General features: G+C 41.1%; 1 protein-coding gene across 2 annotated transcripts in view; it reads left to right on the top strand.

Moving 5' to 3' along the window:
• The first annotated feature begins 569 nt into the window (after positions 1-569).
• Positions 570-12,478, top strand: part of LOC117674273 (b(0,+)-type amino acid transporter 1-like) — a 37,920-nt gene continuing 26,011 nt past the window's right edge. Inside the window, exon 1 of one of the 2 annotated variants that reach the window (XM_034432184.3) lies at positions 570-1,389. In XM_034432184.3, coding sequence (XP_034288075.1) covers positions 634-1,389 — 756 coding nt within the window. In that variant the 5' untranslated portion in view covers positions 570-633. Of the gene's footprint in view, positions 1,390-3,349; positions 3,622-12,478 lie in introns of those variants that run through there. The other variant, XM_087882345.1, reaches the window with a different exon arrangement.

The following is a 12,478-nucleotide window of genomic DNA, read 5'->3' as shown; positions in this document are numbered from 1 at the left end:
GGGCACCTCACTGAGTTCCATGAAATGGCAGATTAAGCAGAGTTTTAAGTTAGACATACTCATGACTCTCTTTGGGTCTGAATCCAACTCCATAAGAATTAGTAGGCTGGTCAAGTAATTCCTCTTTGATGTTTTCCCAGCCCATTGACTTCTCCCTCGAAGGAGAACAGTGCCATTGTGTCATATACAATACCATACTTATTTCATGGGACTTCAAACGACTTCAAGCCATTCAGTTATACTATAGTTTTGTAAGAAGGTGGATGTAAAATATTCCCAATTGCTTTTCTTTTATCTCCTGAAGGGACTAAGTACAACAACTACTTATCTTGATGCAAACTGATATAAAAGAAGCCCTTAAGAGCAGGAAGATTCTCCGCTTATCTAGAAAATCAAAAGGATAAGTTACCAGAGCTCAAACAATTCACTACTGTGTTTCCCATCCTAAATTGCTTCTTACAAGTAAAAATAACCTTAATGTTTCATACAAGGTAGGGCTTTGAGGACTTCATGTATACTAGCCAAACGTGAGAAGACACTCAGTGCCTGCAATCATTAACTTAACTCAAAGTGTGAATTCTAATTTATTCTTCGCAATGGACAGACCTGCTCCACTCTGCTGAAGAAACAAGCATGGCAAGTCCTACCATAGGGAAGAGCAGAAGCAACCTCCAAAACTCAGCTGCTCAGCTGAGTGAGATGTCAGAGAACTTGACCTTGAAGCGAGAAATTGGCTTAACCAGCGCTATCTCACTCGTAGCTGGAACTATGATTGGATCAGGTATTTTTATGTCACCAGAATGGGTACTGCATAACATAGGGAGCCCTGGTGGTAGTCTCATTATTTGGGCAGCCTGTGGTTTGGTGGTCATCTTTGGAGCTCTGTCCTATGCTGAGTTGGGAATTTTAATCAAAGAATCTGGGGGTGACTACATTTACATCCTGAGGACTTTTGGGTCCCTTCCAGCTTTCCTTTTTGCATTCACCTCAATCATTGTGGTAAGGCCTGCTGGCGTGGCAGCCGTCTCACTGAGCTTTGCAGAATATGCTCTGGTGCCATTTTATTCTGGCTGCTCCCCTCCGCAGGTCATGATCAAATGCACTGCTATAAGCTGCATCCTCTTCCTGACATTGGTCAACTGCCTCAGTGTCAGGTTAGCGACGTCCATGATGAACATATTTACGGCTGCCAAACTCTTGGCACTATTGGTCATCGCAGTGGGAGGACTAGTGCTGCTTGCTCAGGGGCAAACCCACAGTTTCCAAGATGCGTTTCAAAACACCAATATGGAGGCTGGAGCTATTGGAATTGCATTTTATCAAGGTCTCTGGTCTTTTGATGGATGGAACGTCTTGAACACGGTGACTGAAGAAATTAAAAAACCTGATGTGAGTGAAGACTGCTTTTAATTTTTTAATAGATTAATACATTATAGATTAATTTATGGATGATACCTGAATTGTGATTTCATTTTGACATTTTATAGATAGTTGGTTTAGATCTGCAGATTTGACACTCAGGGTTATCAAATGACCCAATTTTCTGGAAATTGTCTGTACAGGTCATTTCTGCCTGTTTGGCTTAGGTTCCCAGCTTTCATTAAAGAAACTGAAAAAAGTAGAAGTCACTGACTAGTAGAACTAGTGGCATGGTATTGTTCTAATAAGGCTAGACAGGCATGTACAGTATAGGTAGGAAAAGAAGATACTTACAATGTCACTATCTTAAATGAGAATTTCTAGATTTCTTTTTGTTGGAGATTTGCGTCCAGCAGGAATGCTTGTTAGAGAATACGCTCCTGAGCATATATAGATGCTAAAAGAATATCAAGCCATTAGGTGGCATCAGGTTTCATTAGTAAGAAAATGCTCATAATATAGAGTATAGTATACAGAGTATAGGATGCAGAGTATAGTCATCATCTAGCTATTAGTGTAGCTCTATTCAAAAATGTTGCATTTCTAAATTAGTGGCGGTTCAATGGGCAACCCTGTTCTCTGCATTCAATAAATGTTGCCATGATGAATTGATCAAAATATCACATTTGCATCATATTAGAACAGATGGAATACAATGCACGTACCATTAGGTCACCCAGCCTTATGGAACTGGCATGTGGTAATCCTATTTCCTCTTCTACATTAGCACAATTTAATGCTGGAAAATGCTGCAATTTCCAAAGAGGCTTTCTTAGGCTATTAACTAGAATTGGGGAGAAAATGTATCTCTGTATTTAGGGCAAGAAAAAATTCAAGCATGGCATTCTTTCAAAAGCTCATCCATTTTTAGGCTTGCATGAGATCTAAAAAAACCAACAGGACCGCTTTAATTAATTAAATGCCATTTATTAAAGCTGAAGCCATCAAATGGCCAACAGCTTAAACTTTGTGAATTGTAATATCAGGTACATAGAAAAATGGCTACAGTTATGTTGCACACAGTTGCCTTTTAATTTTCTTTTGCATTAATATAAATATAATTAGTGTAAAGTTCTGTTCAGATCAATAAGCCATCCAGCAGCATCCATGGGGAGGTTAAAAAGAACCCCTCAAGATGGCAGTTATGGCATGTAATTGTAGAAGAAGAGCAGGTAGCACTGGAGACAGAGTTAAACATGTCATAAGCTTAGAGTACTTATGTTGCCACAAGCGATTCAAGTCCAAGTTCCCTTGAATTTCTTTGACCCTTATCTAATGCCAATTTAATGCCAGCCATTAGTTGACTAGATTCTTGTGTATAAGCTTGAAGAAATTTTCTGTGCTGCAGCTTAACATATTTTTCTGAACTTTTGTACCTGACAGCAATTGAAGCCTATTTGTATATATGTGACATTGCTGTAAATCAAATAACTTTTTTCACAGCCTTAAGACCTGAAAGATGTTGACTCTACAATTTTGCATACACAATTGTCAATTATATGATTTTCCTTGTGAAAAGAAGTGATGTCAGCCCTTTTGGCTACACAAAACGGAGAAACACGCACTAATGAAGTATAATGAACTATATTTCATTAAGATAGGCTTAATGACGAAATCTTGCAAGCCTGATTGTGAGTTACTTTCTTATCTCTTATATTCTGTCTACGCTGTGGCCCTTGCAGTGCCTCTGCAGTTACATGATTATAATTTGAGTGCTTGGCAAGCTGCCCACATTTATGACTGCATGAATGCTTCAACTCTTCCCCCCCCCGCCTTCCCCCCCTCCTCCCAATCTCTGCCCTTTTGGCTACCCTGCATTCCACTGTACCTGCTGCTCTGCAGCACTTGCTGTCCTGCCCCCCCCCTTCCCGGTACTGTACCATTCCTGCTGCACCCAACCTGTCATCCCTCATCAGTAGCTGGAGGAAGAAGATGGCAAAAACCATCTGGGGCAGCATGCTATAGCAGGTTGACAGAGTATAGGAAGGTGGGGAGGCAGGGCAGAGTGAGGTCAGTGGGGGCAATAGGGGTGAGGGAAGGCACAATGGCAGTGGCAGTGGAATGCAGGTCAGCCAAAACAGCAAAGATAGGAAAGGTAGGTGAGGTGAGTTAAAGCATAGGTGAGCACAGCTGGGCAGGAGAAGTGTGAAGTCCTCACCTAATAAGTGTGGTTCTGGCATAACAATGGCATACAAGACAGCGGTGAGTTTTAAATTTTTTTACTACCGGTTCTGTGGGTGTGGCTTGGTGGGTGTAGCATGGTTTGGTGGGCGTGGCTTGGTGGGGCAGGGGAAGGATACTGTAAAATCTCCATTCCCATCCCACTCCAGGGGAAGGATACAGCAAAATCACCATTTCCTCGCGATCAGCTGGGAAGTGGGAGGCAGAGAATAGATGGGGGCAGGGCCAGTCAGAATTTTTACTACCGGTTCTCCAAACTACTCAAAATTTCTGCTACCGGTTCTCCAGAACTGGTCAGAACCTGCTGAAACCCACCTCTGATACAAGACTACCGAAATGGCTGTCAGTAAGCAGTGGGATCACATGCTAACGGCTACGTTGCTTAGCAATGAAAATTTCAGTCCTAATGAAGGATGCTAAGTGAGGACTTTCCAGGACTTGAGGAATGTTTAAGCCCTTTTTGTTTCTATCCTGGCTCTTGCCTATTTCTTTCAAGGCCATCTCCCTGTGATATTCTGCACCACCTTCTCCATTAGCCTCAATCTTCCTTCTTGTGCGCACAGAAAATCTGAGGCCAGAATCATGGGAACAAACTGTCAATTTACTTCTCTCTTCTGCCATTAGCCTTTGCTGAAATCACTAGACAAGTCCTATAACACAGTGGTTTTTTAAAAAATAGGCTTTTCCCTCAGTCCTTTAGGTTTTAGCAAATGAAATTAATCACATCAGAAAAGGGACTAGGAAAATGGTGAGGTTGCATCTGAAGGCTCTATAGCAGGGCTGTCAAACTCGTGGCCTCTGGGCCAGATGCGTCACGTGCTGGCCACACCCACATGCCCAGTTTAGCAAAGGGGGGGGGGGGAAAGTCACGATATGTCATGTGATGACGCCGTGACGACGCGAGTTTGACACCCCTGCTCTATAGTCTGAAGTACTATCTTGGCAACTCACTGCAACAGAAAGCAAGGTTGTCCTAGAGTTTTCTTTGACAGAATTAATTGAAGGGGAATGGAAAATTTTATAATTGGTTTTAGTTTGGTTTAATCTCAGAGATTGCTAAAATACAGATAGTCCTTGGGTTCTGATGATTCAATTAATGACTGCTCATTGGCATTGAACAACTTCGGACTGGTCTGCGAAGTTGCAGCCATTGCAGCATTCCCATGGTCATGTTATCATAATTCAGGCACTTGGGCACCAGCTTACAATTTTGATAGTGGCACTATTCTGTGGTCCTATAGTTGCTATTTGTGACTTTCTTTGATGGCTTCCCATAAGAAAAGTAAATGGAAAAGTTAGCAGGAAGTTGCAAGTCATTCCTGCTGCTTTATTGCCTGTCCATCCCTGTGTCTCCTTAGTGTCTGGCCCAGCACCCAACCACCTGCCCATGCGCCATAGTGCCCATCTGTGACACCCATTCATAGCTCTGACTATTTCTCTGGGACTCTATCACAGTGGCGCAGTGGTTAGAGTGCAGTACTGCTGGCTATTTCTGCTGATTGCTTGCTGCCTGCCATTTGGCAATTCAAATCTCACCAGGCTCAAGGTTGACTCAGCCTTCCATCCATCCGAGGTTGGTAAAATGAGGACTCAGATTGTTGGGGGAAATATGCTGACTCTAAACTGTTTAGAGAGGGCTGTAAGGCACTGTAAAGTGGTATATAAGTCTAAGTGCTATTGCTATTGCTACCTCATCCTGTATTACTTCTCATACATGAGGTCCTCACTTAACAACCCACATCGTCCTGGGATTACAAGACAACTGGGACTGCCATTGCTAAGCAATGCTTTCATGTGACATCATGGTTTATGACCACATCACTTAGCAATAGACATTCTGGTCCCAATTGCCATTGTAATGTGAAAAACCCTGTAGAGACCTTTAAAAAAAAAATGAACTGATGAGGCTGCTTTCTTAAACCTGATGTGAGGAATGTCTAGATGTGGGCTCTGTTTGGAAATATGAAAATAATGCTGGTGCTGTTTTAATGAATAGAATTACATAACCTTTAGCAATTACGAAAAATAGGTGATGCATTTGGTCAAAGACTGAAGCATTTCTTCTGAGGCATTTTTGAAACTTTCACAACTCTAATATGAACACAGAGAAGATAATGAAATAAAGTGAAGAGTGTAAGGAACAATTCTGTTCCAAGACATATATAGCAATAGTAATAGCAATAGCACTTAGACTTACATACTGCTTCATAGTGCTTTTACAGCCCTCTCTAAATGGTTTACAGAGTCAGCATATTGCCCCCAACAATCTGGGTCTATATGCTTGAATTACATCTAAAAATGAAGAATGCTAAAGTCTCTAGGAGTAGATAATAATCTAGGAGTAGATAATACTAAATCAAAATCCTATGAAACAAACATGTAGTAATATTTTAGATACTCAAGAAAGAAACACAACTAACTGAATGGAATAAAAACTGGGTGTTATTTTGTGAGGGAACTCTGGATAATATATAATTGGATTAAAAAAATATTTAGCCTCTGGAAGAAAGTTGAGAATTTGGAAAGCAAATATTTTGCCCTGTCAACTTTGAGGAAACATAAGATATGTTGAGGCATATATGTTTTGCCTGTAAATGACTTTTTCTGTTTTAATTGCAATAATACGCATGCGAACAACAGCTTTAAACTCAATGCAAATCATTCTAAACTTGATTGTAAAAAATACGATTTTTGTAATAAGAGTTGTCAAGGTCTGGAATTCTTTACCTGATTCAGTTGTCTCAACTACAAAGCTAAAGAGCCTTGATAGTGCAGGGGTTTAGTGCACCCTGTTATTAACACAGCTGCCTGCAATTTCTGCTGGTTCGAATCTCTCCAAGGCTCAAGGTTGACTCAGCCTTCCATCCTTTCTAAGGTAGGTGAAATGAGGACCCAGTTTGTGGGGGCAATAAGCTGACTTTGTATAAAATATACAAAAGAATGAAGGCTATTGCTTAACGCATTGTAAGCCACCCTGAGTCTTCAGAGAAGGGCAGCATATAAATCAAATTTAAAAAAAAAAAATTCACAGTTTTAGTCACAAATTGACTTCCGTGGACCTCACTTCGTACTTAAGAGGTCCGTAGAGGGGGCGTGCACAAGTGCACTAATGTGCCTCTCGTCGCTGTCATTGTATTATTATATTATTTCTGTTTTCATTCCTGTTCGACAAATTACAATAAATAAAAAATAATATATATCCCACAGGTTGCCCACCCTTGTACAGGTAGTCTTAAAACTTACAACTGTTCCTTTAGTGATCGTTCAAAGTTACAACATCACTGAAAAAAGTGACTTATGTCCATTTTTCACCCTTACAACTGTTGTAGCATCCCCATGGTTACGTAATTTACATTCAGATGCTTAACAGCTGACTCACATTTATGACAGTTGCAGTGTCCAGGAGTCATGTGATCACCTTTCGCAGCCTTCTGACAAGCAGTCAATGGGGGAACCAGATTCATTAACAACCCATGTTATTAATTTAAGAACTGCAGTGATTCACTTAACAAATGTGGCAAGAAAGGTCATAAAATGGGGCAAACTCACTTAACAAATTTCTCACTTAGCAATATAAATTTTGGCCTCAGTTGTGGTTGTAAGCTGAGGACTACCTGTAGAAACCTAGTAAGGAGAAATGGCTTTAGTATAGATCATCCCAAAGAGTTCCAAATACCTTGTTACTTTGTGAGTTCAAAATCAACAAATAAATTCCCACGCTTTCCCGAAAATAAGATTGGGTCTTATATTAATTTTTGCTCCAAAAGACTCATTAGGGCTTATTTTCTGGTTAGGTCTTATTTTCAGGGAAATATGGTATACATATTCAAGATTAAGAAAAAATATGGTGTCCATCTGGCTGACGATCTTAACTGGGACTTATTTTGTGGGTAGGGTTTATATTACTACCATCCTGAAAAATCATGCTAGGGCTTATTTTCCGGTTGGGTCTTATTTTGAGGGAAACACGGTATACATATTCAAGATTAAGAAAAAATCTTTTTGAAAGCAAGTTAATAACATATTTAAATACTATGTCTACTGAAAATAGCAAAAAGGTCTGAGAATTGAATAATGAGTGGTTTGTTATTTTTTTAATTGTTTTTCCATGGGATTATTTCAGTTATAAATATTTTTTCTTTGCTGTGCTGCTATCAGATAACTAAATAATTGAGGGTCCTTGGCACTGTCTGAACTTGGTTGTTTTCTTGCAGACCTTTCATTATTCAAACTAGGTCAGGGGTCTGCAACCTTAAACACTGAAAGAGCCATTTGGACCCATTTCCCACAGAAAAGAAAACACCAGGAGCCACAAAACCCTTCCCATGCCTGACTATTTCTTGAGCAGCCACAAAACTAGCATATGTAGTTGAATTAAACATTCTGTTTTCTTCTGAAACTTTTCCTTTCTTGGATTTATCCATGGTTGACCTAAATCGCTTGCCAGTGGGTGTCACGGATTGGTGGTTGTGACACATATTTTGAGTGACAGGGAGCCGCAGCAGAGGGGTGAAAGAGCCACATGCGGCTCCAGAGTCGCAGGTTGCTGACCCCTGAACTAGGTAATAGCATCAGTTGTAGTCCTAGGTAATTGGGTAATGAAACATCTGCATGAAAACAACCAAGCTCAGAGACAACCAAGGACCCCTCATTTCAACCCTGACCTATTTATATTTCCCTTTATTGGTACTAAATAATTCCACATAGAAACAATTTTGAAAAGAGCTAATCAATCTGTGCTGAAAGATTTGATCAAATGCATAGTAGATCAATATTCCAAGTTCTAATCTGATAGTTTTCCTTAATGTGAGCCTTTCTGATGGTACGTTTAAAAAATAACTCTATACTGATATTCAAAGAAAATAAAAAAGTACTTGTAGCTCACATAATGTTCCATATATTTATATTATTTTAATGCTACTAATTACTATGACATAGCTCAAATATGGAATAAATAATGATCTCTAAGAAGTAATATGTGAAATCTTGGATTTCGAAATGCATTTGCTTGTTAAGAGTAACAATATTTACGCTGTTAAGAGTAATATTTTTAAAGAAATAAACAGGTTCCCATATCTAATGAATTATTCCATTTACAATTGTTTGAAGACTTCAGAAACTCTTGACTTAATTCTGAGATTGAGGTTTGTTATTCAGTGGACTTTCTCCCCATTTTTGTCCACATTCTTTAGCTAATGTTTCATTAGATATTAACAAATTGCTGCATAATTTACTGCTTAGAAACAGCCAGAGTAGGTCCATGCCAAAAACAGAAGTATGTTTGCTGCAGGTCATGGAAGCAGAATATATAATAGAGTTCATACATTGATCTGCTTTCTACATAATTGTCATAAACATTACTGTCAGTTCTGGCACTGGTTTACTTGTGGCTAATTCTCAGAGCAATCATCCATTTTATATAGGCCAACCTAACAGCAAAGCATTTATTACAAAATCATTGGCTATGAAGATTATTTTTAAACTATAGAGTTAGAAAACATAATGTAGAGATTTTATAGGGGAACTATTGAATGTGCCATTGCTGATATGCAACAGAGCATTGTGCAGTCTTTAGGCACCCATTTATAATATATTAATGATGTTCTTTCTTTTTTTTTCTTTTCTTGGTTGAATTACAAAGATCTTTGGAGAAAAGGATGGAATGGCGGGCTAGCCGCTCCTCTGCCTCCTCTTCTTGTTCCCCAGAGGACTGTCAAGGCAGAAGTTTGACTCTGCACCTTCAGGCACAGCAGTGTTGTCCTCCGCCTCTTGCTTTCCCTGGCCAGCCTCCCCCCGTGCATCTTCCCTACCACCCTTTCCTTCTCTCCAGAGATCTGTCAAGGCAGATGTTGGACTTGGAGGAAACTGCTTCCTGCAAGCTTTTTCCTCCATGCTTCCATGTGCAGCAGTGTTGCCCTCTACCTCCTGCTTTGCCGGGGGGGGTGGGGTGGGGGGGGAGGCACCGGATAGTGAAATGCCAACACTCAGATGTCTGGGATTGGGAGAAGAACATCTCTTTTAATGTGCTGTGTTTACATGCATACACAGACATTCCAAGCTTGGAGACTTTTATTCACATCTGGGCTGGCAAGCTGCCAATCATGCCTGGGCTTAGGAAGAAGGACCTCTCCTTCCTCTGTGGATAAAGGTCCACAAACTCGGAATGGGATGTGCATGTGTGTGTGCGCGCACATACGCAGTTGGCTGCCGGCAATTTGGGGAGGCAAGAAGCTTGTAGGGCACCAAATAGTCCCCATGACAACTTAGACAATGTGACTTGTTCTGTGCCAACTCAGCCATGCCGAGCCAGCTGCACGCACCTAGTCACACCTACCCAGCCACACCCATCTGGCCACTGTGAGTCGCGATAGACCCCTTTGAAGCCATGTTGAGAAATCGACTTTATATGCTGGACTACTAGAAAAGGACCAATAAAATTTGAGACCAACTTGCAGCAAGGTTAGGCAGAAGGCAACATTTTTCTTAAAAGCCACATCAAATCTACTTTGGCAATTTTGGCTCCCTCTTGTCTGTGGGTGTCTGTAGCTTGTATGCAGGTTTTGCCAGATCTAGTTGTTCCTGTAAAAAACAGTGGGCAGCTTGCTTCTCTTGCAGGAAGTCCGAGATATGAGGAACTGCAGATGCAAGAGCTCTGGAGGGCAATGTACAGGCATAGAAGCCATAATTTGCATGAAAAGGAGACATGCTGATGTAGGAATGTATTGTGTTTTGTGGGCAAATTCTACAAGTGACATAAGCTTAATTTAATTTTGTTGCTGATAAGAGACATAGCATCTCCCTCTTAGACGCTCTTATAATGTTGGGTTCAATCTCTCAAATTCTCCACTTGATTCCAGATGGTAAGAAGATGACAAATGACTGTTAATGTCTAATAAAGACTTGGTGGTAAACTGAGATCTGCAATTTGAGATTACATGCTTGTGTAGGCCTGCATACCTGAAAACATGGTCTAAAAAAGCTGCGCCATTTCCTGAGCTGAGGCCCTTGCAGGCAATGAAATGGATCATCTTTGTAAACAAATTGTAAACAAATCCACCACTGCAAGAATATCAATAGCACTTAGTCTTATATACTGCTTTACAGTGCTTTACAGCCCTCTCTACAGAGTCAGCATATTGCCCCCAACAATCTGGGTCCTCATTTTACCCATCTCAGAAGGATGGAAGGCTGAGCCGAACTTGAGCCTGGTGAGATTTGAACTGTCAAATTGCAGGCAGCCGGCAGTCAACAGAAGTAGCCTGCAGCAGGAGTGGGTTCTACTTACCTTTATTACCAGTTTGCAATGGGAGCATGCACATGCGCAGATCACCAAATATGACGTCAGGGCAGGTGGGCGGAGCCTCCCCCCACTTTTACTACCGGTTCTCAAGAACCGAACAGAACCGGGAGCAACCCACCACTGGTCTGCAGTACTGTACACTAACCACTGCACCACCGTGGCTCAGAATTCATTTATTTCCTTAAATTTATTATAGCCACCCATCTTACTTGCAAATTTTTGAGTGGCTTACAAGTTAAAACAGCAAAAAAATCTTGTGTAAATAAAGAAAGCTACAGCAATTAAAATACTACATTAAAAACTTGCTGGCATACCCCTCTACCAGCTGGAGATCAGTAATAAAATCTATTGATAATGTGTCCCAAGGTCACAAAGGTGAATTTGGTTTGCTGCACGCAGCTGGCTTTCGATGGACAGATTTTACCTGTCATCCCATGACGGGATGAAACATAATCCCCAAGATCTGCCCTTATTTTTAGGCACCCAAAGTCTCTAAGGACCTAACGCTGGATTTTAAATAGTCTCCCATAAACCAGCCGTTTATTGTCCTGACACAGTCATAACAATTATTCCCTTTAAGGAAGGGGAAAATATAAACAACCATTGTGAAACAGTTACCCTTCTTCACGCATGAAAGATGATAGTTCATCCTGTGGGGTTTCCTGTAGGTCATTCATATGAGTCCCAGAATAAACAATGTGTTTGTTGCTGCTCTTTAATTTGAGCTAGCAAATTCACAGTTTGTCTCCCTGCCCCCAGCCTTTCTAACTGGCCTAACCTTGATTGAGAGATGAAGTTGCTTAACTGCAGAATTGTGACATTGGGAGCAGTATAAAGAAGGCATGGGCAGGGCATCTGGAAACTTATTCTGGGAGCTTGATATATATAGGAGAAATATAAAAATTAAAATGGGTTAAAAACTGTGCTCACCTGACCTGCCAAGACAAGAGAGTCTGTGCTTTCTGCAGAGTTTCTGTGAGCAGTTTGGTCCTGGAACAGCTGGGATGTCCCTCCTAGAGGGTGCTTCCCAGGGGCGGGTTCCAAATCCTGTCTCTACTGGTTTGCTCATGCACGCGCAGCGCTTCTGGGCATGTGCAGAAGCATCCAAGCGGGTGGGCGGAGCCTCCCGCCACCACCGTTATTGGTTCACCCGATCCTGTGTGAACTGGTAGCAACCCACAACTGGTGACTCCATTGTTGTGTAGGAAGCCCCATCCCCTCCTAGAAGAATGAAATATTTTGGGAAATATTAAAAAGTCAGGGTAGAGTATTTCTCCTAAATGAGAAATGGGAAAAATCTTAAGGGAGGCAGAAACCAGCTCCAGTTTCCCTGCCCCAAGCAGAAACTGAGGAGGCCAGCTTTTAGAAATGCAGATTTGGTAATCCATTCAGAAAGACTGGGTGAAGACAGAAACTCAGATAAGCAACAAACAAAAGGTTGACAAAATTAGCTCAGACAAACACCTAGGATTTGCATTTCCCCTTTTGCCTATAGAGCCAGCCATGAACCCTACATGACCCCATAGGAATCCAGAAGGTATAAAAACCCACCCACTCTAAACTCCATTTTGTCAGCTG

This window comes from Pantherophis guttatus, chromosome 1, assembly GCF_059756535.1.
Source record: "Pantherophis guttatus breed Tessera chromosome 1, ASM5975653v1, whole genome shotgun sequence".
Classification (NCBI taxonomy): Eukaryota; Metazoa; Chordata; class Lepidosauria; order Squamata; family Colubridae; genus Pantherophis; species Pantherophis guttatus.
Note: the sequence above shows the minus strand (reverse complement) of the source record. Positions and strands in the feature narration are given on the sequence as shown.